General features: G+C 41.8%; 1 protein-coding gene across 1 annotated transcript in view; it reads right to left on the bottom strand.

Moving 5' to 3' along the window:
• The window catches only part of tent4b (terminal nucleotidyltransferase 4B), a 60,300-nt gene that overhangs the window by 32,536 nt on the left and 3,332 nt on the right, over nt 1-24,432 (bottom strand). Inside the window, exons 2-3 of the mRNA XM_067997907.1 lie at nt 6,216-6,339; nt 5,628-5,674 (exon numbers count right to left, since the gene is read on the bottom strand). Of these exons, the coding sequence (XP_067854008.1) occupies nt 5,628-5,674; nt 6,216-6,339 (171 nt within the window). The remainder of the gene's footprint in view (nt 1-5,627; nt 5,675-6,215; nt 6,340-24,432) is intronic.

Raw genomic sequence — 24,432 nt, forward strand, 5'->3', positions numbered from 1 at the left:
CAACACCACTAACACACTTCAATTGGTCATTTATCTCGTTGCTGTTTGTAGGATCTTGTTTGTGCAAATTGGCTGTCGTTTACCCAAATTACAACACTTCAAAAGTACTTCATTAGCTGTGAAGCACTTTGCGATGTCTCGAGGTTATGAAAAGCACGACATAAATGAGTTTTTCCTTTCTTCCTCAACAGGAAGGGCTCCACTCCCTGAATGTACAGATTGTGCAAAGACATGCAAAGAATCCAGCACATCAATGTGACTTTTCTTGGAAACAATCACTGAGTTGTCACAATGTATTCATCCTTAAAAATTAGGCCCTTTCTCAGCTCAAGGAAGAAAATGTCACTTGATGGCTTGTGGGTGACAAGGTGATGCCCCTGCTCCAATGGATAACAGCCCCACTAAGAATTGCTCAAACAAGTGTGCCTCCACTAAAGTGACCATTAAAGTCTTGAAGGGGCACTGCAGAATGTTCCCCATTGTGTCACTGTGCCCTGCACAAATTCACCATACAAAAAGGCCTGTACTTGGACATTCCTGGCAAGGGAGCCCTCACTGCAATGGAGGCAGAAGTACACAGAATAGTGCATCACCTTTACCACTCAGAGTACTCCTCAGTGACTGTTGCAAAGGGGCATTAAACCACAATTGATCAGTGAAGTTTTCTCTTCTGTGCAAAACAATCTTTGTCACCACCACCTTAACTCCTTCTCCACCTCATTTTCACATCGTTCACCTGACGAAGGAGGAAGCCTCCGAAAGCTTGTGAATTTAAAATAAAATTGCTGGACTATAACTTGGTGTTGTAAAATTGTTTACAATCCTTCAAATAAAGTCACTACCAAAGTCCAAAGTGAACACAAGCAAACCTATTCTTTCCTAACAAATTGCTTCCCCTGGGTGGCTAAACAGGCCTTTCTTTCACCAATTCTACTGCTTCCCCTAGGTGCAAACTGAGGGCCACTATCATGATGCGGGTGACTACTTGAAAAAAAATCTTGTGTGCTGAGTCCTGCTGCTGGTCTTCAATCCCACTCCCTGTAAACCCACCCTGTAAGCCCCACCGACTCTGCCTTGCTACCACCTTTTTAATATTTGGCCCACTGCTGCTTCAGGCCCTAACCAGTCCCACTAAAATTCCCGCTTCCTCCTAACCCAGTGGTGCTTCACCCTTGCTGTTTCCATTTGTGAAATTCAATCCCCAAAGCACCAATAAAATATCCCAGGATACCACCTAATAAAATTAGAATTTGTCTCAGTCACTGTAAATCAGAGGTCCTGATATTATCCTCTACCTAGCATAAACACTTCTATTATAAAAACAGCAAATCTTCTGACTCGCTAACAATGTCACAGGAGTTCGAGTAATATATTAAAAGTCTTACAACTGCATGTGATTCCTGTTGTCACAATTCTTTCCTGTGTCATCTGTCTTGCCTCAGTAACACCTGCATATAACTAGAAGGTAAACTATACATACTTACCATTATACGCTAAATGGAGCTACTACCCTGCAAAAACTGGATTTTTTTTTTAATTTATTGTATTTCATTTAAATTTATGTGTGGCAGTGTGAAGTGACTTAATTTGTCCATAGGTTTTCCATTTATTTAACTTTGTTCCCCACTGGTCTTTCAGACATCCCATTTTCAACCAGCCATTGAAACTCTGCTTGAATTTATTTTCAATTTTTTCAGCTACTCCTGCACTGCCTGCCTACTTTTGAAATCTTCTCCTCCACTGTTGCTGCAAAAATTTTTTTTTAGATCTTCAGTCTTTCCCTGCTCCTGTAATACCTACTGCCAAAATGTATAGGTCTTGTGCATAGTGTATACTTCCTGCAAGTGTCACATTTATTGCATGTGACAGATCAGAATATAACTTATTCAGCCACTGTAAATCAGTAGCCAGATAATACACTAAGCATTACAGGACACTCCTATTGTTATAAAAAAGTATCCAGCTCAATTAGCAAGAGATTTGCTAATATATTAAAAGTCTTAGATAGTTTGCACTTCCAGAATCACACTTACTTTCTTAACAGTTTTCCTATCACTGTTGATTTGGCAGAACAGAATTGGACTTATTCAGTCACCATAAATTAGTGGCCTTGGTAATACATTGTACGTTACATCGCATTCCACCAAATAATTATAAAAGTGTATCATCTGATTCACCCTACAAGACACCTTCTAGTATATATTTTATCCACCGCCCCCCCACTCTGGCTACTGTCTCGGGCTGAACCAGACTGTTCGCAACCCGAGTGTTCTATTCTACTCTATGCTAAGCTCTCAGCTCCATCATGAAGATCGCCAACTTCCACCTCTGTAATGTCACCTGCCTCTGACCATCTGCTGCTAAAACCGTCATACATGCTTTTCTCACCTCCAGATTCAATTACTCCAATGGCCAACTTCTCATCCTCTGTAAACTTTAGCTCACCCAAAATTCTCATTCCCATATCCTGCATTGGACCAAGTCCCATTTGCCCATCACTCCCATTCTCAATCACTTACATTGGTCCCCAAACACCTAAAAATTTAAAATTCTTACCCTTGTGTTTAAATCCCTTCATGACCTCACTCCTTCCTTTCTCCAACATACTGTAGCCCTACAACCCAAAATCTCTGTTCCTCTGACCCAACCAACTTGTGCAGGCTCCTCCCTTTATCCCACCACTGGCAGCCATGCCTTAAGAACATAAGAAATAGGAGCAGGAGCTCCTATTTCTGTCTATATCCCCTTGTAGGTTTTTTAGGTCCTCCTCACTCTCTACTTTCCCTCCCATCTTTGTATCATCTGCAAACTTTGATATGTTACACTCGGTCCCCTCCTCCAAATCGTTAATATAGATTGTAAAGAGTTGGGGACCCAGCACCGACCCCTGCGGAACACCACTGGCTACTGGTTGCCAGTCCGAGAATGAACCATTTATCCCAACTCTCTGCTTCCTGTTGGATAACCAATCCTCCACCCATGCCAGAATATTACCCCCAATCCAGTGATTCTTTATCTTGAGCAATAATCTTTTATGTGGCACCTTGTCGAATGCCTTCTGGAAGTCTAAATACACTACGTCTACTAGTTCCCCCTTATCCACCCTGTACGTTATGTCCTCAAAGAACTCAAGCAAATTTGTCAGACATGACTTCCCCTTCGTAAAGCCATGCTGACTTTGTCCTATTACATTATGTTTATCCAAATGTTCCGCTACTGTCTCCTTAATAATAGACTCCAAAATTTTACCCACCACAGATGTTAGGCTAACTGGTCTATAATTTCCAGCCTTCTGCCTACTACCCTTTACATTAGCAGTTTTCCAATCTGCCGGGACCTTTGCCGAGTCCAGAGAATTTTGGAAAATTATTACCAAAGCATCCACAATCCCTACTGCCACTTCCCTCAAGACCCGAGGATGTAAGCCATCAGGTCCAGGGGATTTATCCGCCTTGAGTCCCATTAATTTACTGAGTACCAATTCCTTAGTGATTTTAATCGTATTTAGCTCCTCCCCCCCCTCGAGCCCCCCGTTTGTCCAGTGTTGGGATATTCTTAGTGTCCTCTACCGTAAAGACTGAAACAAAATATTTGTTCAGCATTTTTGCCATCTCCATGTTTCCCACCATTCATTTCCCGGTCTCATCCTCTAAGGGACCTACGTTTGCCTTAGCCACCCTTTTTCTTTTTATATAACTGTAGAAACTCTTGCTATCTGTTTTTATATTTTTTGCTAATTTATTTTCATAATCTATCTTCCCTTTCTTAATCAATCCCTTCGTTACTTTTTGCTGTCTTTTGAAGACTTCCCAATCTTCTATCCTCCCACTAAGTTTGGCTACCTTATATGTCCTTGTTTTTAGTTGGATACTGTCCTTAATTTCTTTACTTAGCCACGGATGGCTGTCATTTCTTTTACACCCTTTTTTCCTCAGTGGAATATATATTTTTTGAAAGTTGTAAAATAACTCCTTAAATGAACACCACTGCTCATGTACCGTCTTACCCTTCAATCTATTTTCCCAGTCCACTTTGATCAATTCCGCTCTCATACTATCATAGTCTCCTTTATTCAAGCTCAGTACGCTTGTTTGAGAACCAACCTTCTCACCCTCTAATTGGATATGGAATGTAACCATGTTATGGTCACTCATTCCAAGGGGATCCTTAACTAGGACATTATTAATTAATCCTGGCTCATTACACAGGACCAGGTCCAAGGTTGCTTGCCCCCTTGTAGGATCAGTTACATACTGCTCAAGAAATCCATCCCTAATACACTCAATAAACTCTTCCTCAAGGCTGCCCTGCCCAATTTGATTTGTCCAGTTAATATGATAGTTAAAATCCCCCATAATTATAGCTGTTCCCTTATTACATGCCCCGACTATTTCCTGATTAATACTTCTTCCAGCAGAGTTGCAACTATTAGGAGACCTATATACTACGCCCACTAGTGTTTTTTGCCCCTTATTATTCCTTATCTCTACCCAAACTGTTTCATTATCCTGATCCTTTGTCCCAATATTATTTCTCATTATGTGATTCCTTCCTTTATTAACATAGCCACCCCACCTCCCCTTCCTTCCTGCCTGTCCTTCCTGATTGGGAATTAAATATGCCAGGGTATTTAACAGTCGTTGTCACCCTGCAGCCATGTTTCTGTAATGGCCACAAGATCATACCCATACGTAGTTATTTGTGCCGTTAACTCGTCCATTTTGTTACGAATGCTACGTGCCTTCATCTGCTTCAGTCCCACTCTCTGGAATTCCTCATCCTTTTCTCCTTCAAGACTGTAGATAAAAATCTACCTCTATAACCACGTTTTTAGTTACCTCTACACATCTGTCCTTTGGTTTGGCGTGCATTTTCTCATGATCCTGTGAAGCACCTTGGAACATTGTTACAGGAACATTAAAAATGCAAGTTGTTGTTGCTAAAAAGTAAACTCACAAATAAGCAATAAGGTCCCCAGATGATCGGTGAGTTTATCCAGGGAGTAGCCTTACTATACAGACCACAACCATCTCAAGTTTGAACAAGAGTCTGTGCTGAGTTAGTTGATTTCAGCTGGGGCAACTGCTGGATTCCCCTGAGTTCAGGTTATCGGGAGGTTAAAAAAAAATCAATGGGGCAGGAATCCTGCTCCTGATTGCTACCCAGGGCTCCCTGCTGACACTGAACAATGGCAAGATCACAAAATAAATTTACTTTGATGTAACAAGTACCACAGAGGCAAATAAGTTATTGTAACTGGTTCAATGTGCAAAAATCACCAGTCCCCAACTAGAATTGTATTTGTACAAGTTTACTGTGTCATTCTTGAAAAAAGTTATATGTAGCATTGCAACAATTTTTACATGGACTTACCACTGAGCCATTTGAAAGAGAATGACAAATGATACGGTATCTAGTGGAAGTCAATAAAATGTTGACAAGGCAAATGAAATTTGGAAATGGTGGAAGCTGGTAGTTTCTAAAATCTGAACCAATACTGTCTCTATGTTTACAAAAAAAAGTTCAGACAGTGACCTGGTAGAGGCACAAACTAAGAAGAGTAAATCACAGTTATCGTGAATTCATCTAAATACATTATATTGTTACTTGTACTTAGCAAATGTTACCTTGTTGGCAAGTATAGGCCAGTGCTAAAACTTCCAAATATCTGCACCTGAAAGATAATTTTTTTTAGTATCAGTTAAATGGCATACATTAGGAACACACTTTAAGAAGACAGAATCATAGTAAAATCAGTTGTGACGAACTACATCATTTATTGGTATTTACTGCCCACTAGTGGCTACCATAGAGTTTTGAACTGTTTTCAGTATTACAAAACAAATCTACTGAGAGAAAAGGAAAAAAAAAGTGGCTCAAGATCAAACTGGCATTTTCTAGCAGATGCAAGAAGTACCACATGTTAAAGTTCAAAATACACCACAGACTCACTGGCACAAAATAGTGAACAAAATGTCTAACTGTTCAAGACTTTCCATAAGAAAAGTGACACTTTGCTATTTATCTAACAGAATTAAGCAATCTGGGAGACAGAAAATCTTCAGCAGCAAGTTACTGAGAAGAATTTTCAATTGTACATTAAATTAAGGGTTTAACAGATTTTTTTTGAAATCAACAGACACTTCATACACCTCTACATGTGAGCCTTACTTCCACTATTCTTGATAGCATTAATGTCCGCCTTTAGTACTTACATCTGCACTGGGCCAAAGTTCTTTGATGACACTTTCTATCCTTTCAACAACCTCCATCCGCATTTTTGCCTCCTCATGTCGAGGCGACATGTAGTTGTAGAAGTCAATGATTTCTTCATGAAGTCTGAAATGTTAAAAATGTATTGTTTAGTCGACTGCTGCTTATACGATACAATCCAACAACTTTTGTAAATGCTTTTAGAAAGTCAAGAGGTCTTTGGCACAAAAGAAAACTAAACTCCTTGAAGGCAGATTTAATTCTAATCCCATGTACCCATCATGTTCCTGTATCCCTTCATTAACACCCAACTTTCCTTCAACCATCTAAGTAACTTATTTTTAAATGTTGACATGGTCTCTGCTTCAATCAAACTCTACAGCATTCTACAGCCTTACAACCCTGTGTAAAAAAGGTTTATCTTGCTCTCCATTCATGAACTCTTACATTTAATCTTATATCTATGTGCCCTCATTCTAGACCCCTCAAAATAGTATATCTACCCAGTACCATCCCTTCATAACTTTAAAACACATGAAATCAACCCATAATCTCCTCTATTCTATTAAAAACAGACCCAATTTCTCAAGTCGTCTTACTTGTATTTCCTCATACCAGGCTGCATCCAGTAAATCTGCGCAGTATCCTTTTTATTGCCTCAACATCCTTCATATAGTGTGGAGCCCAAACTGCATACAGTACTCCAACTCCAGCCTTACAGTTGTTTCATATAGATTTACCATTACATCTTACTTTGTACATTCTTTACCTCTTGCCATAAAACCCACTATTCTTCTAACTTTTTTCATGGCCTTATCCACTTGAGGTGTTCCTTTTAATATTTTGTGGGCCTGAACTCCCAAATTTCTCTGCTGTTCCACATCAACCAACATTTAGAGAATGTAGCAAAGCCAAGAATATGCAAAGATAACAAAGAGTAAGGGTTGAGCCAAAAGGTAACTGGGGTGCAGGGAATTGTTGACAAGACTTCCAAAAAGATAGAAATGATGCATGTCGTGGAAGAATGGCAGAGAGGAGATGGTGGTTGTGTACTGAGGACATGTGACCTGTAGGAAGCTGATGAATGTCGAGTGGAATTGTAAGCAAAAGAATAGGCAGGGTTAGTTGACGATCGGAAGTACTGATGTAAAAAAGGAACAGTGGCTGAAAGGAAAAACCTCGGGGGAGCCCCTCCCCCAAGTTAATGGAAAACAAGTTGCAGGAGAGTACAATATAATATTTGGTGGAGCTTTAACATTATTCACAAACACAGCCAGAAAAATTACAAGTATATTTGCCATTTTGACTGGTATTAGTATCAGAAACAGCCATTTTGTAGTCAACACCAACCATCATAGCATTGGATACAGATGTAAGCACACAACTCTATACTATGTCCATTTGAAAAAGCTGGATTTATTTGAAAATTTAGGTTGGATTTCTGTGGCAAATACTTTAAGTTAAATATGCAAAATTCCAGATCATAATTATCATTTCAACCATTCATAGTAATTGAGTTTTCACCCTTAGTTGAATCTTCTAATGAGTGAGCACATATAAGTGTTCTTTAATACTGTGCTATGGTGATATACTTGGTGGGGGGGAAAGAGAGGAGAAAAGAGAGGAGAAAAGAGAAAGAGTTCCTGCAAGATCAGATTAAGGACCTGCAATACATTAACAAAGCCTGAGACTCGTCATTGAATTATCAATTTTCCATGAAGAATACCACCACTCATTCCAGTTACACAGACCCTCTTATTGGCTAAAACCCAGTCCTGCAGTATTGCAAAACCACAACAACTTGCATTTATATAGCACCTTTAATGTAGTAAAACATGTCAAGGCACTCGACAAGAGTGCTATCAGACAAAATTAAGACACCAAGCCACATAAGGGGATTTTAGGACGGGTGACCAAAAGCTTGGTCAAAGAGATAGGTTTTAAAGGAGCATCTTATAGGGGAGAGAGATGGAGAGGCAATGAGGTTTAGGGAAGGAATTCCAGAGCTTAGGGCCGAGGCACTGAAGGCACGACTGACAATGGTGGGGCAAAGTAAACTGGGGATGGGGCCAGAGTTGGAAGAAGGAAGAGCTATTGGAGGGTTGTAGGGCTGGAAGAGGTTACAGAGATAGGGAAGGGTGAAGCCATGGAGGGATTTGAACACAAGGGTAAGAATTTTAAGTTCAAGGCGTTGCTGGACCAGGAGTCAATATAGGTAGATGAGCACAGGGATGATGGGTGAACAGGACTTACATGCTTGTAAAATGACTCGAGACAAGTTTGAAATGCTGGTTCAGTCCCTCTACTTCTATTTTAAACATAAACATACCACAACATTGACACTGCAACTATAAAAGTTAGGTTTTTTTTAATGTTACATATTTACTTCCTTGTTTTTTCTAATGTTACATCTTTTACTCTCCTTCATAGCGTCTCCTTGGTTGAGTGTGTAAATAGATAACCACTCGACATACAGGTAAGAAATGCACAAAATTAGCCCAGGATAACTGTACTTGGAGTCAGCACACAATGCACAATTATTTAATTATGATGCTCCTACACATTTGACAATTACACCACAAGATGTCCATTTTTGCAAGTTGGATCATACCAAGTCAATTCTGGTGTATTCCATTGAGAGATGAATACTATTTGTATGACTAACAATAGCCATGGATTCATGAAGTTCATTCACAATTGAATAATTGACCGGACATGCTTCAGATAAAGCACACAACTCTAATTGAGAGCTCAATAATCGAATAGATAATTACAGTCCCAAATGTAACAAGTTTTCTAAAGATTGTTCCACAATTACTTGAAAGGAAAACACTTTGTTCTGCAGTTTCCATGTTGAGTTATTAGATTGGATGGGCTAAGGTAGGGGCAGAGGTGGGCAACATTAGAAGTAGGAGATATTTATGATGGAAAAGGAATGGGGTCGGAAGCTTAGCTCAGGGCCAAACAGGACAATAAGGAAGTGAATAGTCCAGTTCATGCCGAGACAGTGGCCAGGGGGCAGATGGAGTCTATGGCAAAGGTACAGAATTTGCACATGCAATACCTCTTACACTACCCTGATACTATCTTAATGCCAACATATTACAAGCAAGCCATATTCTATCAATATGGCATTTCAATTTCCTAAGGTAATCTTATGTCCCTAACTTAAGCAGTTAATACAGAAAATCCCAGTAAAACATCTTTACCCAGTAAAGTGTTTTATTCCTGTCATATGGCAATGATATTCATGGCACTCTCATCATAACTGCTTTTAAACCAAAACTCTTCCTTTCACATGGAGATCAACAAACATGTGCGTGCAGAATGATAAACTTCGTTTATCTCCACAATACTACCAACACATAATCAGGTTGGTAAAGCACCAGAGCATCCTGTTTTTTTTAAATCAAATCAAAACTGCTTGTTTGGTACAAGTCCTATTACAGATATATGGGAAGCCTCTGTCTTAACAGTACATCAGTGTTCAAGGATCTGTGCCTGAGTGATGTACAAGTTCAGAACCACAATTTCCCATGCAGATGGTTTACAATTTCAACCATGCAGTCAGCTTTTGCACACCTCCAAATAACCAGCCCAACAAAGACGTTCGTAGTCATCTGACACCAGGCTGCCTGCTCCTCTTTTCAGCGAGTGGAAAATAGTGAGTATCGCCATGAAAAGCAAAATCTTTCAAGAGATCAGTATCTGTAAGACAGGCAAGGCCTGCAGGGGTGTTACAGGCTCCATCAATGGCCCAACCAAAACTGGGAACTCAGCATGTAAATCCACAACCAGCTATTTCACAATGTATAATGTTGGTACACTAACCAGCTGCACTGCAGAACCACATTAGCATCTGCACTTGTAAAATTACATCAACAGGAGAAAGAGAAAGGCATTTAATTTAACTTCCTTCTCAATTCAGATACAAGTTGTATCAAACTATTCTTCCTCAGATATGCAATTGAGTAGAATTTTCATACATTAGAATTGAATGCAATAGTTTCAATAAAGCTTCTATTCAATTCCCCAGCTCCTGGGAGAAGTGGTCAAAAATTAGTAACTGTGCTTACTTGTGAACTGCACCATTATAGTGTATTTTCACCAATGTTAAGAAGCATACTGCCACTTCTTGCACGTAGAATTTTACTTTTGTTTAGGGAGGAAGGGATAAGACAGGTTCATGATGACTACAAGTGTTCTAAATTACTTTAAATTTAGTTTTCTCAGTTCTTTTGTTTGCTTACTTTTATAAAGTATCACTTATTTCTTATGTTGCACTATGTTCAGTACCTCTCTCTTAATTGCATGCCTGGAGTCTTGCATCTATTTAATCTATCCTGCACTGAAATAAAAGAAATATACACTCACTTTAAATAAACGTTTCTTTATTTGGATTGTTCGTGCTAAGAATAAAAACAGCAAATTCTGAGTTGATAAAGCACAAGTTTTTAACCAAATTTCAGCATTTTCATGTTTCAAAACACTGCATTCCTGTGGGAACAATAAGGATTTTGATCAGAGCTGGTTAAATCAGAGGATCTAAAATGAAAAAATATGCAAATAAGCAGATAGGAGTCACTATGGATATGATCAATTTATGTGCAGAAATCTATTCAGCCAAAGGCCGATGTTTGGGCAGGCGAGGTGGGGGGAGGGGGGGCAGCAAAGAGAAAAGTGCACTTCACCCCCTCCCCCCGCCCAAATTAAACGGTAAAACGTTTTCTGACTTAATAGGGTACATTAACTATTCCCTCCGCCTCTCCCAGAGACGCCTGCCATCCCATGGAATGGCTTAACCAATGAGGGCTGCTGATGTCTGAATAGCTTTGCCAATGTCAGCTACTGGCCTGTCAATGAGAGCAACACAGGATTCCAGAGGAATCAGATGCTGTCTGCATTTGCACTGACTTTTTGGATTTGGAAATCTACCCGTGTTGAGATCTGCCCAGGATCTCAATTTTTTCCCCACAAATTTTCATTCCCTCCTCACCTGAAGGTATTAACATACATGGTACTTCGTCCAAATGGCTACAATTCATCTGTAAGTCTAGCCAGGGAGTGTTGGTAGGCTATTCAACTACAGGGATCATTTTTTTAAAAAAAATTTTTTATTCGTTCACGGGATGTGGGCGTCGCTGGCAAGGCCGGCATTTATTGCCCATCCCTAATTGCCCTCGAGAAGGTGGTGGTGAGCCGCCTTCTTGAACCGCTGCAGTCCGTGTGGTGATGGTTCTCCCACAGTGCTGTTAGGAAGGGAGTTCCAGGATTTTGACCCAGCGACAATGAAGGAACGGCGATATATTTCCAAGTCGGGATGGTGTGTGACTTGGAGGGGAACGTGCAGGTGGTGTTGTTCCCATGCGCCTGCTGCCCTTGTCCTTCTAGGTGGTAGAGGTCGCAGGTTTGGGAGGTGCTGTCGAAGAAGCCTTGGCGAGTTGCTGCAGTGCATCCTGTGGATGGTACACACTGCAGCCACAGTGCGCCGGTGGTGAAGGGAGTGAATGTTTAGGGTGATGGATGGGGTGCCAATCAAGCGGGCTGCTTTATCTTGGATGGTGTCGAGCTTCTTGAGTGTTGTTGGAGCTGCACTCATCCAGGCAAGTGGAGAGTATTCCATCACACTCCTGACTTGTGCCTTGTAGATGGTGGAAAGGCTTTGGGGAGTCAGGAGGTGAGTCACTCGCCGCAGAATACCCAGCCTCTGACCTGCTCTCGTAGCCACAGTATTTATATGGCTGGTCCAGTTAAGTTTCTGGTCAATGGTGATCCCCAGGATGTTGATGGTGGGGGATTCGGCGATGGTAATGCCGTTGAATGTCAAGGGGAGGTGGTCATTGCCTGGCACTTATCTGGCGCGAATGTTACTTGCCACTTATGAGCCCAAGCCTGGATGTTGTCCAGGTCTTGCTGCATGCAGGCACGGACTGCTTCATTATATGAGGTGTTGCGAATGGAACTGAACACTGTGCAGTCATCAGCGAACATCCCCATTTCTGACCTTATGATGGAGGGAAGGTCATTGATGAAGCAGCTGAAGATGGTTGGGCCTAGGACACTGCCCTGAGGAACTCCTGCAGCAATGCCCTGGGGCTGAGATGATTGGCCTCCAACAACCACTACCATCTTCCTTTGTGCGAGGTATGACTCCAGCCACTGGAGAGTTTTCCCCCTGATTCCCATGGACTTCAATTTTACTAAGGCTCCTTGGTGCCACACTCGGTCAAATGCTGCCTTGATGTCAAGGGCAGTCACTCTCACCTCACCTCTGGAATTCAGCTCTTTTGTCCATGTTTGGACCAAGGCTGTAATGAGGTCTGGAGCCGAGTGGTCCTGGCGGAACCCAAACTGAGCATCGGTGAGCAGGTTATTGGTGAGTAAGTGCCGCTTGATAGCACTGTCGACGACACCTTCCATCACTTTGATGATGATTGGGAGTAGACTGATGGGGCGGTAATTGGCCGGATTGGATTTGTCCTGCTTTTTGTGGACAGGACATACCTGGGCAATTTTCCACATTGTCGGGTGGATGCCAGTGTTGTAGCTGTACTGGAACAGCTTGGCTAGAGGCGCAGCTAGTTCTGAAGCACAAGTCTTCAGCACCACAGCTGGGATGTTGTCGGGGCCCATTGCCTTTGCTGTATCCAGTGCACTCAGCCGTTTCTTGATATCACGTGGAGTGAATCGAATTGGCCGAAGACTGGCTTCCGTGATGGTGGGGATATCGGGAGGAGGCTGAGATGGATTATCCACTCGGCACTTCTGGCTGAAGATGGTTGCAAACGCTTCAGCCTTGTCTTTTGCACTCACGTGCTGGACTCCGCCATCATTGAGAATGGGGATGTTTGCAGAGCCTCCTCCTCCAGTTAGTTGTTTAATTGTCCACCACCATTCACGACTGGATGTGGCAGGACTGCAGAGCTTTGATGTGATCCGTTGGTTGTGGAATCGCTTAGCTCTGTCTATAGCATGTTGCTTCCGCTGTTTAGCATGCATGTAGTCCTGAGTTGTAGCTTCACCAGGTTGGCACCTCATTTTTAGGTACTCCTAGTGCTGCTCCTGGCATGCTCTTCTACACTCCTCATTGAACCAGGGTTGATCCCCTGGCTTGTTGGTAATGGTAGAGTGAGGAATATGCCGGGCCATGAGGTTACAGATTGTGCTGGAATACAATTCTGCTGCTGCTGATGGCCCACAGCGCCTCATGGATGCCCAGTTTTGAGCTGCTAGATCTGTTCTGAATCTATCCCATTTAGCACGGTTGTAGTGCCACACAACACGTTGGATGGTGTCCTCAGTGCGAAGACGGGACTTCATCTCCACGAGGACTGTGCGGTGGTCACTCCTACCAATACTGTCATGGACAGATGCATTTGCGACAGGTAGATTGGTGAGGACGAGGTCAAGTAAGTTTTTCCCCTCGTGTTGGTTCGCTCACCACCTGCCGCAGGCCCAGTCTGGCAGCTATGTCCTTCAGGACTCGGCCAGCTCGGTCAGTGGTGGTGCTACCGAGCCACTCTTGGTGATGGACATTGAAGTCCCCCACCCAGAGTACATTTTGTGCCCTTGCTACCCTCAGTGCTTCCTCCAAGTGGTGTTCAACATGGAGGAGGACTGATTCATCAGCTGAGGGAGGACGGTAGGTGGTAATCAGCAGGAGGTTTCCTTGCCCATGTTTGACCTGATGCCATGAGATTTCATGGGGTCCAGAGTCAATGTTGAGGACTCCCAGGGCCACTCCCTCCTGACTGTATATCACTGTACCGCCACCTCTGGTGGGTCTGCCCTGCCGGTGGAAGAGTCTGGGACGTTGGCTGAAAGGTATGATTCTGTGAGTATGGCTATGTCAGGCTGTTGCTTGACTAGTCTGTGGGACAGCTCTCCCAATTTTGGCACAAGTCCCCAGATGTTAGTGAGGAGGACCTTGCAGGGTCGACTGGGCTTGGTGTTTTGCCGTTGTCGTGTCCGGTGCCTAGTGGTCCGATGCCGGGTGGTCCGTCCGGTTTTATTCTTATTATGACTTTTTGTAGCGAGATTTTACAACTGAGTGGCTTGCTAGGCCATTTCAGAGGGCAATTAAGAATCAACCACATTGCTGTGGTTGATTCTTAATTGCCACATATCTGGAGTCACATATAGGCCAGACCGGGTAAGGGCGGCAGGCTTCCTTCCCAAAAGGACATTAGTGAACCAGATGGGTTTTTACGACAATCCGGTAGTTTCATGGCCATCATTACTGATACTAGTATTTTAAGTCCAGATTTTTTATTTAATTAATTGAATTTAATTAATTAATTGAATTTAAATTCGCCAGCTGCCGTGGCGGGATTTGAACTCATGACTCTGGATTTTAGTCCAGGCCTCTGGATTACTAGCCCAGTAACATAACCACTATGCTACCGTACCCCTGACATCTGACATCCATACATGCACACTTTCTGCCAGGGTCATTTGATAGCAATAAGGAGCAAGAACCCTTAATGATTTTTCCCATTACTCCAACTTTAGTGCCCCACTATCACTCCAGTTGAAATCAGCACATACAAGGATCAAACCTTTGAAAGTATAATGGGGAACAAGGAAATGGCAGAGCAATTAAACAAATACTTTGGTTCTGTCTTCACGGAAGAGGACACAAATAACTTCCCAAAAATGCTAGGGAACCAAGGGACTAGTGAGAAGGAGGAATTAAAGGAAATTGGTATTAGTTAAAAAAAAGTTCTGGAGAAATTAATGGGGCTGCAAGCCGATAAATCCCCAGGGCATGATAATCTGCATCCCAGAGTACTAAAAGAGGTAGCCATGGAAATAGTGGATGCATTAGTTGTCATCTTCCAAAATTCTATAGATTATGGAACAGTTCCTGCAGATTGGAGGGTAGCAAATGTAACCCCACTATTTAAAAAAGGAGGGAGAGCGAAAACAGGGAACTGCAGACCGGTTAGCCTAACATCAGTAGTAGGGAAAATGCTGGAGTCTATTATAAAGGATGTGATAACAGGACACTTAGAAAATATCAATGGGATTAGACAAAGTCAACATGGATTTATGAAAGAGAAGTCATGTTAGACAAACCTACTGGAGTTTTTTTTGAGGATGTAACTGGTAGAATAGATAAGGGAGAACCAATGGATGTGGTTTATTTGGATTTTCAGAAGGCCTTTGGTAAAGTCCCACATGAGAGGTTAGTGTGCAAAATTAAAGCACATGGGATTGGGGGAAATATACTGGCATGGATTGAAAATTGGTTAACAGATAGGATAGAGTAGAAATAAATGGGTCTTTTTCGGGGTGGCAGGCAGTGACTAGCGGGGTACCGCAGGGATCAGTGCTTGTGCCCCAGCTATTCACAATATATATCAATGATTTGGATGAGGGAACCAAATGTAATATTTCCAAATTTGCTGACATCACAAAAATAGGTGGGATCGTGAGTTGTGAGGAGGATGCAAAGAAACTTCAAGGCGATTTCGGGAAGTTGAGTGAGTGGGCAAATACATAGCAGATGCAGTATAACGTGGATAAGTGTGAAATTATCCACTTTGGAAGAAAAAACAGAAAGGCAGAGTATTATTTAAATGGTGAAAGATTGGGGAATGTTGATGTATAAAGGGACCTGGGTGTCCTTGTACACCAGCCACAAAGCAAACATGCAGGTGCAGCAAGCAGTTGGGAAGGCAAATGGTATGTTGGCCTTCATTGCAAGAGGATTTGAGTACAGGAGCAAGGATGTCTTACTGCAGTGATACAGGGCCTTGGTGAGACCACACCTGGAGTATGGTGTGCAGTTTTGGTCTCCTTCCCCAAGAAAGGATATGCTTGCCACAGAGGGAGTGCAACGAAGGTTCACCAGGCTGATTCCTGGGTTGGCAGGGCTGTCTTATGCGGAGAGGTTGAGTCGACTCGGCTTGTATTCACTAGAGTTTAGAAGAACGAGAGGAGATCTCATTGAAACATATAAAATTCTGACAGGGCGAGACAGACTGGATGCAGGGAGACTGTTTCCCCTGGGGGAGGGGCCACAGTCTCAGGATACGGGGTAGGACATTTAGTTCTGAGATGAGGAGGAATTTCTTCACTCAGAGGGTGGTGAACCTGTGGAATTCTCTACCACAGAAGGCTGTGGAGGCCAAGTCACTGAATATATTTAAGAAGGAGCTAGATAGGTTTCTAGACACAGAAGGCATCAAGGGGTATGGGGAGAGAGCAGGAATATGGTATTGAGATAGAGGATCAGCCATGATCATATTGAATGGCCTACTCCTGTGCCTATTTTCTATGTTTCTTAAAATTGTATGGTTTAGCTACTCACTGCCTCAGTCAGCTGAGACACTATGGGACCTATGTGAATCTCAATCTCCAGGATTCCTTCTAGAGGCACTGCTAAACAGGCCCACAGCTAATACTGGCAGACTGTATCCCTGGTACAAGGAAATGACATTTTTACTATCACTGAAGCAAATCAATAAAGAAAATAACATTTATCCCCATCAAAAATTTGATTTAAAAGAAAGCCACTGTTACATTGTTTTCATGGGAGGGAGGAGGGCGAAAAGTATTCCACCTGCATAATAGGTGATGCTTCAACAATACCATTAGCACTGCAGTGGTTCAAAGAGAAGGCCCACAACCACTTTGCCATCATTGCTCACATCCTGAGAACTAAAAAAATGACAAAATTAAGTGTGATCTAGTGTTTTTTGTCCTGGTCTCATTAATCAAATACATATCCCAACCTCCCCAGTTATTTGTTACTAATTTATACTTACTGTAGCTCTCTGCAGATCACTATATAGTCAGTGTCTGCTGCCTGCTGAGACGTGCAGTCACAATTCAGGTAATTCAATGTAGCCTATATGTGTAGAATAGTAGAGAATTCTAGCATATATGCAAAATGTTTTACAGATATAGTTGATTAAAACATAGCACAAAATTCTGTCTTTCTTTCTCCACTCTCACTCCAGCATGACAATAATTTGAGACTTCGGAACTCAAAACATGCAATAGAAAACATTCCATATCCCAATTGTCATTACACAATCCTTCACACGTATTGAATGTGTGTGGCCATTGGGAGGAGAGTGCGCATTGCACATGTGCTGTATTAAAATCTTTGGGTTCAAATTGTCTCAAGCCAACTCACACCATAGTTTTGGACATCAGAAATCATAGAATCATAGAAGTTACAACATGGAAACAGGCCCTTCGGCCCAACATGTCCATGTCGCCCAGTTTATACCACTAAGCTAGTCCCAATTGCCTGCACTTGGCCCATATCCCTCGAAACCCATCTTACCCATGTAACTGTCCAAATGCTTTTTAAAAGACAAAATTGTACCCGCCTCTATTACTGCCTCTGGCAGCTCGTTCCAGACACTCACCACCCTGAGTGAAAAAATTGCCCCTCTGGACCCTTTTGTATCTCTCCCCTCTCACCTTAAATCTATGCCCCCTCGTTATAGACTCCCCTACCTTTGGGAAAAGATTTTGACTATCTACCTTATCTATGCCCCTCATTATTTTATAGACTTCTATAAGATCACCCCTTAACCTCCTACTCTCCAGGGAAAAAAGTCCCAGTCTATCTAACCTCTCCCTATAAGTCAAACCATCAAGTCCCGGTAGCATCCTAGTAAATCTTTTCTGCACTCTTTCTAGTTTAATAATATCCTTTCTATAATAGGGTGACCAGAACTGTACACAGTATTCCAAGTGTGGCCTTACTAATGTCTTGTACAACTTCAACAAGACATCCCAACTCCTGTATTCAATGTTCTGACCAATGAAACCAAGCATGCCGAATGCCTTCTTCACCACCCTATCCACCTGTGACTCCACTTTCAAAGAGCTATGAACCTGTACTCCTAGATCCCTTTGTTCTATAACTCTCCCCAACGCCCTACCATTAACGGAGTAGGTCCTGGCCCGATTCGATCTACCAAAATGCATCACCTCACATTTATCTAAATTAAACTCCATCTGCCATTCATCGGCCCAGTTTATCAAGATCCTGTTGCAATCCTAGATAACCTTCTTCACTGTCCACAATGCCACCAATCTTGGTGTCATCTGCAAACTTACTAACCATGCCTCCTAAATTCTCATCCAAATCATTAATATAAATAACAAATAACAGCGGACCCAGCACCGATCCCTGAGGCACACCGCTGGTCACAGGCCTCCAGTTTGAAAATGAACCCTCTACAACCACCCTCTGTCTTCTGTCGTCAAGCCAATTTTGTATCCAATTGGCTACCTCACCTTGGATCCCGTGAGATTTAACCTTATGTAACAACCTACCATGCGGTACCTTGTCAAAGGCTTTGCTAAAGTCCATGTAGACCACGTCTACTGCACAGCCCTCATCTATCTTCTTGGTTACCCCTTCAAAAAACTCAATCAAATTCGTGAGACATGATTTTCCTCTCACAAAACCATGCTGACTGCTCCTAATCAGTCCCTGCCTCTCCAAATGCCTGTAGATCCTGTCTCTCAGAATACCCTCTAACAACTTATCCACTGCAGATGTCAGGCTCACCGGTCTGTAGTTCCCAGGCTTTTCCCTGCCTCCCTTCTTAAACAAAGGCACAACATTTGCTACCCTCCAATCTTCAGGCACCTCACCTGTAGCTGTCGATGATTCAAATATCTCTGCTAGCGGACCCGCAATTTCCTCCTTAACCTCCCATAACGTCCTGGGATACATTTCATCAGGTCCCGGAGATTTATCTACCTTGATGCGCGTTAAGACTTCCAGCACCTCCCTCTCTGTAATATGTACACTCCTCAAGACATCACTATTTATTTCCCCAAGTTCCCTAACATCCATGCCTTTCTCAACCGTAAATACCGATGCGAAATAGTCATTTAGGATCTCACCCATCTCTTGTGGTTCCGCACATAGATGACCTTGTTGATCCTTAAGAGGCCCTACTCTCTCCCTAGTTACTCTTTTGCCCTTTATGTATTTGTAGAAGCTCTTTGGATTCTCCTTTGCCTTATCTGCCAAAGCAATCTCATGTCCCCTTTTTGCCCTCCTGATTTCTCTCTTAACTCTACTCCGGCAATCTCTATACTCAAGGGATCCACTTGATCCCAGCTGCCTATGCATGTCATATGCCTCCTTCTACTTTCTGACTAGGGCCTCAATCTCCCGAGTCATCCAAGGTTCCCTACTTCTACCAGCCTTGCCCTTCACTTTATAAGGGATGTGCTTACCCTGAACCCAGGTTAACACACTTTTGAAGGCCTCCCACTTACCAGACGTCCCTTTGCCTGCCAACAGACTCTCGCAATCAACTTCTGAAAGTTCCTGTCTAATACCATCAAAATTGGCCTTTCCCCAATTTAGAATTTTAACTTTTGGGCCAGGCCTATCATTCTCCATAGCTATCTTAAAACTAATGGAATTATGATCACTGGTCCCAAAGTGATCCCTCACTAACACTTCTGTCACCTGTCCTTCCTTATTTCCCAAGAGGAGGTCAAGTTTTGCCCCCTCTCTAGTCGGGCCATCCACATACTGAATGAGAAATTCCTCCTGAATACATTCAACAAATTTCTCTCCATCCAAGCCTCTAATGCTATGGCTGTCCCAGTCAATGTTGAGAAAGTTAAAGTCCCCTACTATTACCACCCTATTTTTCTTGCAGCTGTCTGTAATCTCCACAATTTCCCGTTGACTATTTGGGGGTCTGTAGTACAATCCTATCAAAGTGATCGCTCCCTTCTTACTTTTCAGTTCCTTGACTGTTTTATGCAGCCCTACTGTTGTAACATTGTATGTAATGCAAAAAACTCTTCTCACTGTCACACTGCTGTCCCACTGCAGGTGCTTACATTATAAAAAATTATAATTATGGACACAATGTCAGTTACCGAACTTCTCATGCTCCCCTTTCTCGAACTCTTTGCTAGTTTTCTTTAAATCAGTGTCATCCAATACATTCGCTATTAGTCACATGTGGCTAATTAGGAATTTGGATGTGGTTATTTACATTTCTGATCAGTAAATAAAAAATGAGCTAATAGACATCATCATTGGGTATGTGATCTCAATACTCATTCACACGGTGTATGCATGTGTACTTTAACCCTTTTGTGTGTTTGTTGGTAAAATGATAAGACGAGAAGCAATGTGTGAGTCTTTTTTGATCATTGAGAGTGCTTTGCCTCCTTGGTTACTGTATGGTGGTAAATGTTTATTTAGTAAATATACACAAGATGTACATTTACCTGTATTACGTGAGTATATGCAGTGTTTTCTGCTAAAATTTGTACATGTGGCTGAAATAGTGTCACGTGACAGCAATTTCTATTGGACAACACTATTTGAAATGAAAACTTAAATTAAGCTTGCCTGATGTAGGAATAACTATGTAGACAAGAACACTCTAGAATTGAATTCAGTATGTTAAGCCAGGTGATCTCAGCCAGCAAAACAGTAGTAGCTTTGGAGGGCATTTTTTTTTAAAAAAACAAGCTGCAGAGATTATAAACTAAAATTAGACCAGGATTGTGTGCCACAAGGTTAAAATGATTCTCTGGCTTCAAATGATTCTATGAACCCTGAACCTTTGAAAATGTTTCTCTTTTGACATCATTTGAACCTTCTTCAATATCGAAAATGCTTCTTTTCATATAATTTCAACCTCTTTAAGCTATGTAACACTTTAAGCCAATTAGTGTACTGTAAATTTTGAACAGGTCTTTGAAGTATAGTGAACTGTGTATATTATATAGTCTACTGCACTTAATTCAAAGTTGCTTAATTCAAATTAAAATCATACAAAATGACTGCCATTAAAAATGCATTGCTTAATTCAAATTTCTCAATTGAATTCCCAATGCAATTAAGTGCTGACAACTGGAATTCACTGCTTAATTTGAATTGAACCCTGTGATCAAATCAGGTGCCAATCCTTCACTGTTGAGTGCATTGCATCGTTGAGTGAAGACAGAAAGTAGTATCGGAAGGAGTTTGAGAGCAAGGCTAGCCAGAAGTACAAGACCCTTACCACTGATAAAATACAAGATCAAATATGTGAAGAGATTTATGGCACAGAAATTTAAGACCCCTCCCACCGCCCTAAAAAATAGAATCACTACTGATTATGAACAGAAATTTTCCAGTCAAAGGCAGAGGATGTGCAACAAAATCAGCTCTACTGAGCTGCTTCAAGCAGTCTGCAGCAGTTAATCTTCCTGAGCTATCTGATCTCATCTTGCTAGAAAAGCAAATGAATTCCTTAAGAATTCAGGAAACTTTCTGCAGCATGGATCATTGGCTTCAAAAACCACCCCATAAAATCGAGTCCAGGTCCACACATAGGGAGGCAAGCAAGGTTCCCACAGAAAGCATCAACAACTGGGTATGTGAGTAAACTCCTGAAAAGTTTATCTTGTTAAAAACCCAAAGGCATCTTTAATACTAATGGAACTGGCCTTTTTCTTTAAAAAAAACAAGTGCACTTAAGCAAAACACTAGCTTTCAATGAAAATTGTTCAGGTGGGAAAAAGACTAAGCAGCAAATTACCAATATTTTACAAGTATGACTGAAGAAAAATAGAAAGTTGGTGACTGAGAATTCCAATAAACCCCAATGCTCTCACGGTGTTGTTACTCTGCCTATAACCTACAGAAATACCAAATACTGTAGACACATATTACTAGTAACCTTACAGGCATGGCTGTGTGTTTCTTTGACTGAAGTTTGGCACTGCAAGGAAGAAAAGTCACTTTGATAGTTGACAAACATGAGGCTCAGAAGCAGTGCCTGCACGTAAATGCAACAGCACTAATATTTCTACCAAACATGGTGTTGTGATTAGCCATTTATGCTATAGAACAGCACAAGTATTTGCTGCAAAAAGTGACTGCCATGCATGATACTACCATCCCATTTATATTGGACGTTCTATAGGCATGGTCATCGTGGAAGGAGCTGAAAGCATCTGGCATTAAGTTCATCTCACCAGTATAGGGAGTGGCTGCATCTGACTGAGTCAAGGATCTCACATAGGGACCAACAGCCAATTCCTGAGCAGTGAAACTGAGCACATAAACGTGTTGATAAGGAAGGCTCGACATTTCAATTGCTAAATGACATGGAAATTGCTCATGTGTATAAGGGTGCTGCCGCTAGTGGGAATAAAAGTAAGGAAGAGGCCCGAAGCGAGTGGGTCCGCCGAGCAGACAGAGGTAGAGCAACCAGTCCCCACTGGGGCTGTGGTGTCCAATTCAGTGTAATGACTGAGGAAGTGTCTGACAACCAAGGCTGATGTCCCAATAGAATTTATCTCTGTGCTTTTTTGTGAATGAATGTGCTGTCACCAGGAAGCAAATCACATTCATTGAGTATTTTGCAGAGTGACTGAACTTGGTTTTGCACTGCCTGCAAAGAGCTCAAATTTTTAATCAGATTGTATTTCAATCGTCACTTTGATGTTTTGTGGCACTTTTTAGTGTTCCCGTAGCATTCTGCTGTGCTAATTCATAAAAATTACATCATTCAAATTTTTTTGACCAAAAACTACTTTTAAATGTAGACTTTCACTATGCTTAGTACAAGCATAAACTAAATTAATGTATAGGTGATGAGACGCTGTACAAAATTCCATTAAGTGCTTGAACATTTGTTTTTTTTTGGGGGGGGGGGGGGGGCGGAAGAGATACAAGAGTGCAACTTGCATGAGGACAAACCAGAGTACAGTTACTGTTGTGTAAACTTCTCAGTACACTGAATACTGGAAAGGGCAAAGTTTTCCTTTAACTATTACTTTATAAACAAAAGTTTAACTTTAATCTCACATTGTTTCCCTGCAGGAGTTTTCACCCTCAGATTTAATCCAGTCAAGATGTGATGGTCTGGATCATGGACATTTCCATAACTACTCTTAATGCTACTCAGATCGTGCAAAAAAGTGAACACTTGTCCAAAGCAGCAAAAGGAATAGGTTTTTAACCTACCACTGAAATGAAGCATTGCATCACAATGTGAACACCATCTAGCGACCAAGCTAAGAAGCGCAGAGAAAAAAAGTGTTTTCTAGTTTTCAAAGCATGACAGTGGGTTTGAGTTACAATGAATCCTGACACTTGTGTAACCTGTGGATATGCACCAGCAGTCAGGCACTTATATCCTCAGTTACTGGGCCACAGCAAGTGCTCAAAAGTTAAAAATTGACCTGCACCAAGATAAACGATTTTTATTTAGTAACCAGCTACATTCACGATGCTAGCAACAACTGATCATAGTCACAGTGAGTGCCAGAGTCATTAGCCATCAAACCATCAAGTTCAGTTAAAATATTGACGAACCTAAAATTACCCCTTGATGGCAAATAGCAATCGCAACAGATCATCAAGCAGAGCGGGTGCATAACTGAAGCAATCAGATTCTTTTCAGGTCTCTAATCCATAGGTTAACTGCCTCAATAGAAAACACTCCTGGAACTGCATGACTATAAACCAATCATTTTTTCCTCCAAAATGAGCATCTGTGGTGCTGATTTGTCAGTTTTTCACTGGGGCAACTCAGTGCCACCCCTATTGGTTCAACTAAAATAGGCCCCTCTGGCAATAAATCCATTAGTTCTGTCATTTTTGTTTTAAATTACAGTTAAAGACAGTTACTATTACATTTCACATTAAGAGCCCAGGTCTCTCAGCTTTCTATACAAAGTCACACAAGTTATCACTGCTACAGGATGGGGGTCTCACACACAAGACTATATAAACAGGAGTACTGAACACAATAAGCATTATCAAACCAATCCTTAATGTTACTGAACCACATGCACTTGTGCGTTCCTCTCACTTATAAAATATAATAATTTTGAGGTGCTAGCACAACACACAATAGAGGGTCATGACCTTGCAACAACAATTCCCACTTGTTGAGCCATGCCCAAGTGGAATATGGGCACTGCAGAGTTGGTAGCATGCTCACTCCTTAGTCAAAAGATTGTGGGTTCAAATCCCACACCAGGACTTCAACTGGCACTTCAGCACAGTACTGAAGTAGTGCTGCACTATTCGAGATACCACCTTTCAGATGAGATATTAAACTGAGATCCGGCCTGCCTCTTCCAGTGGTGCAACTGAATGAAAACAATCCTGTGGTATAATTTGATGGATGGGGGATTATTCTGGTGCTGTAACTCTTCTGGACTGAAAAGACAGTGAAACCCTATTGTGGGACAAGGAGTGGCAGC

This window comes from Heptranchias perlo, chromosome 16, assembly GCF_035084215.1.
Source record: "Heptranchias perlo isolate sHepPer1 chromosome 16, sHepPer1.hap1, whole genome shotgun sequence".
NCBI classification, from domain to species: domain Eukaryota; kingdom Metazoa; phylum Chordata; class Chondrichthyes; order Hexanchiformes; family Hexanchidae; genus Heptranchias; species Heptranchias perlo.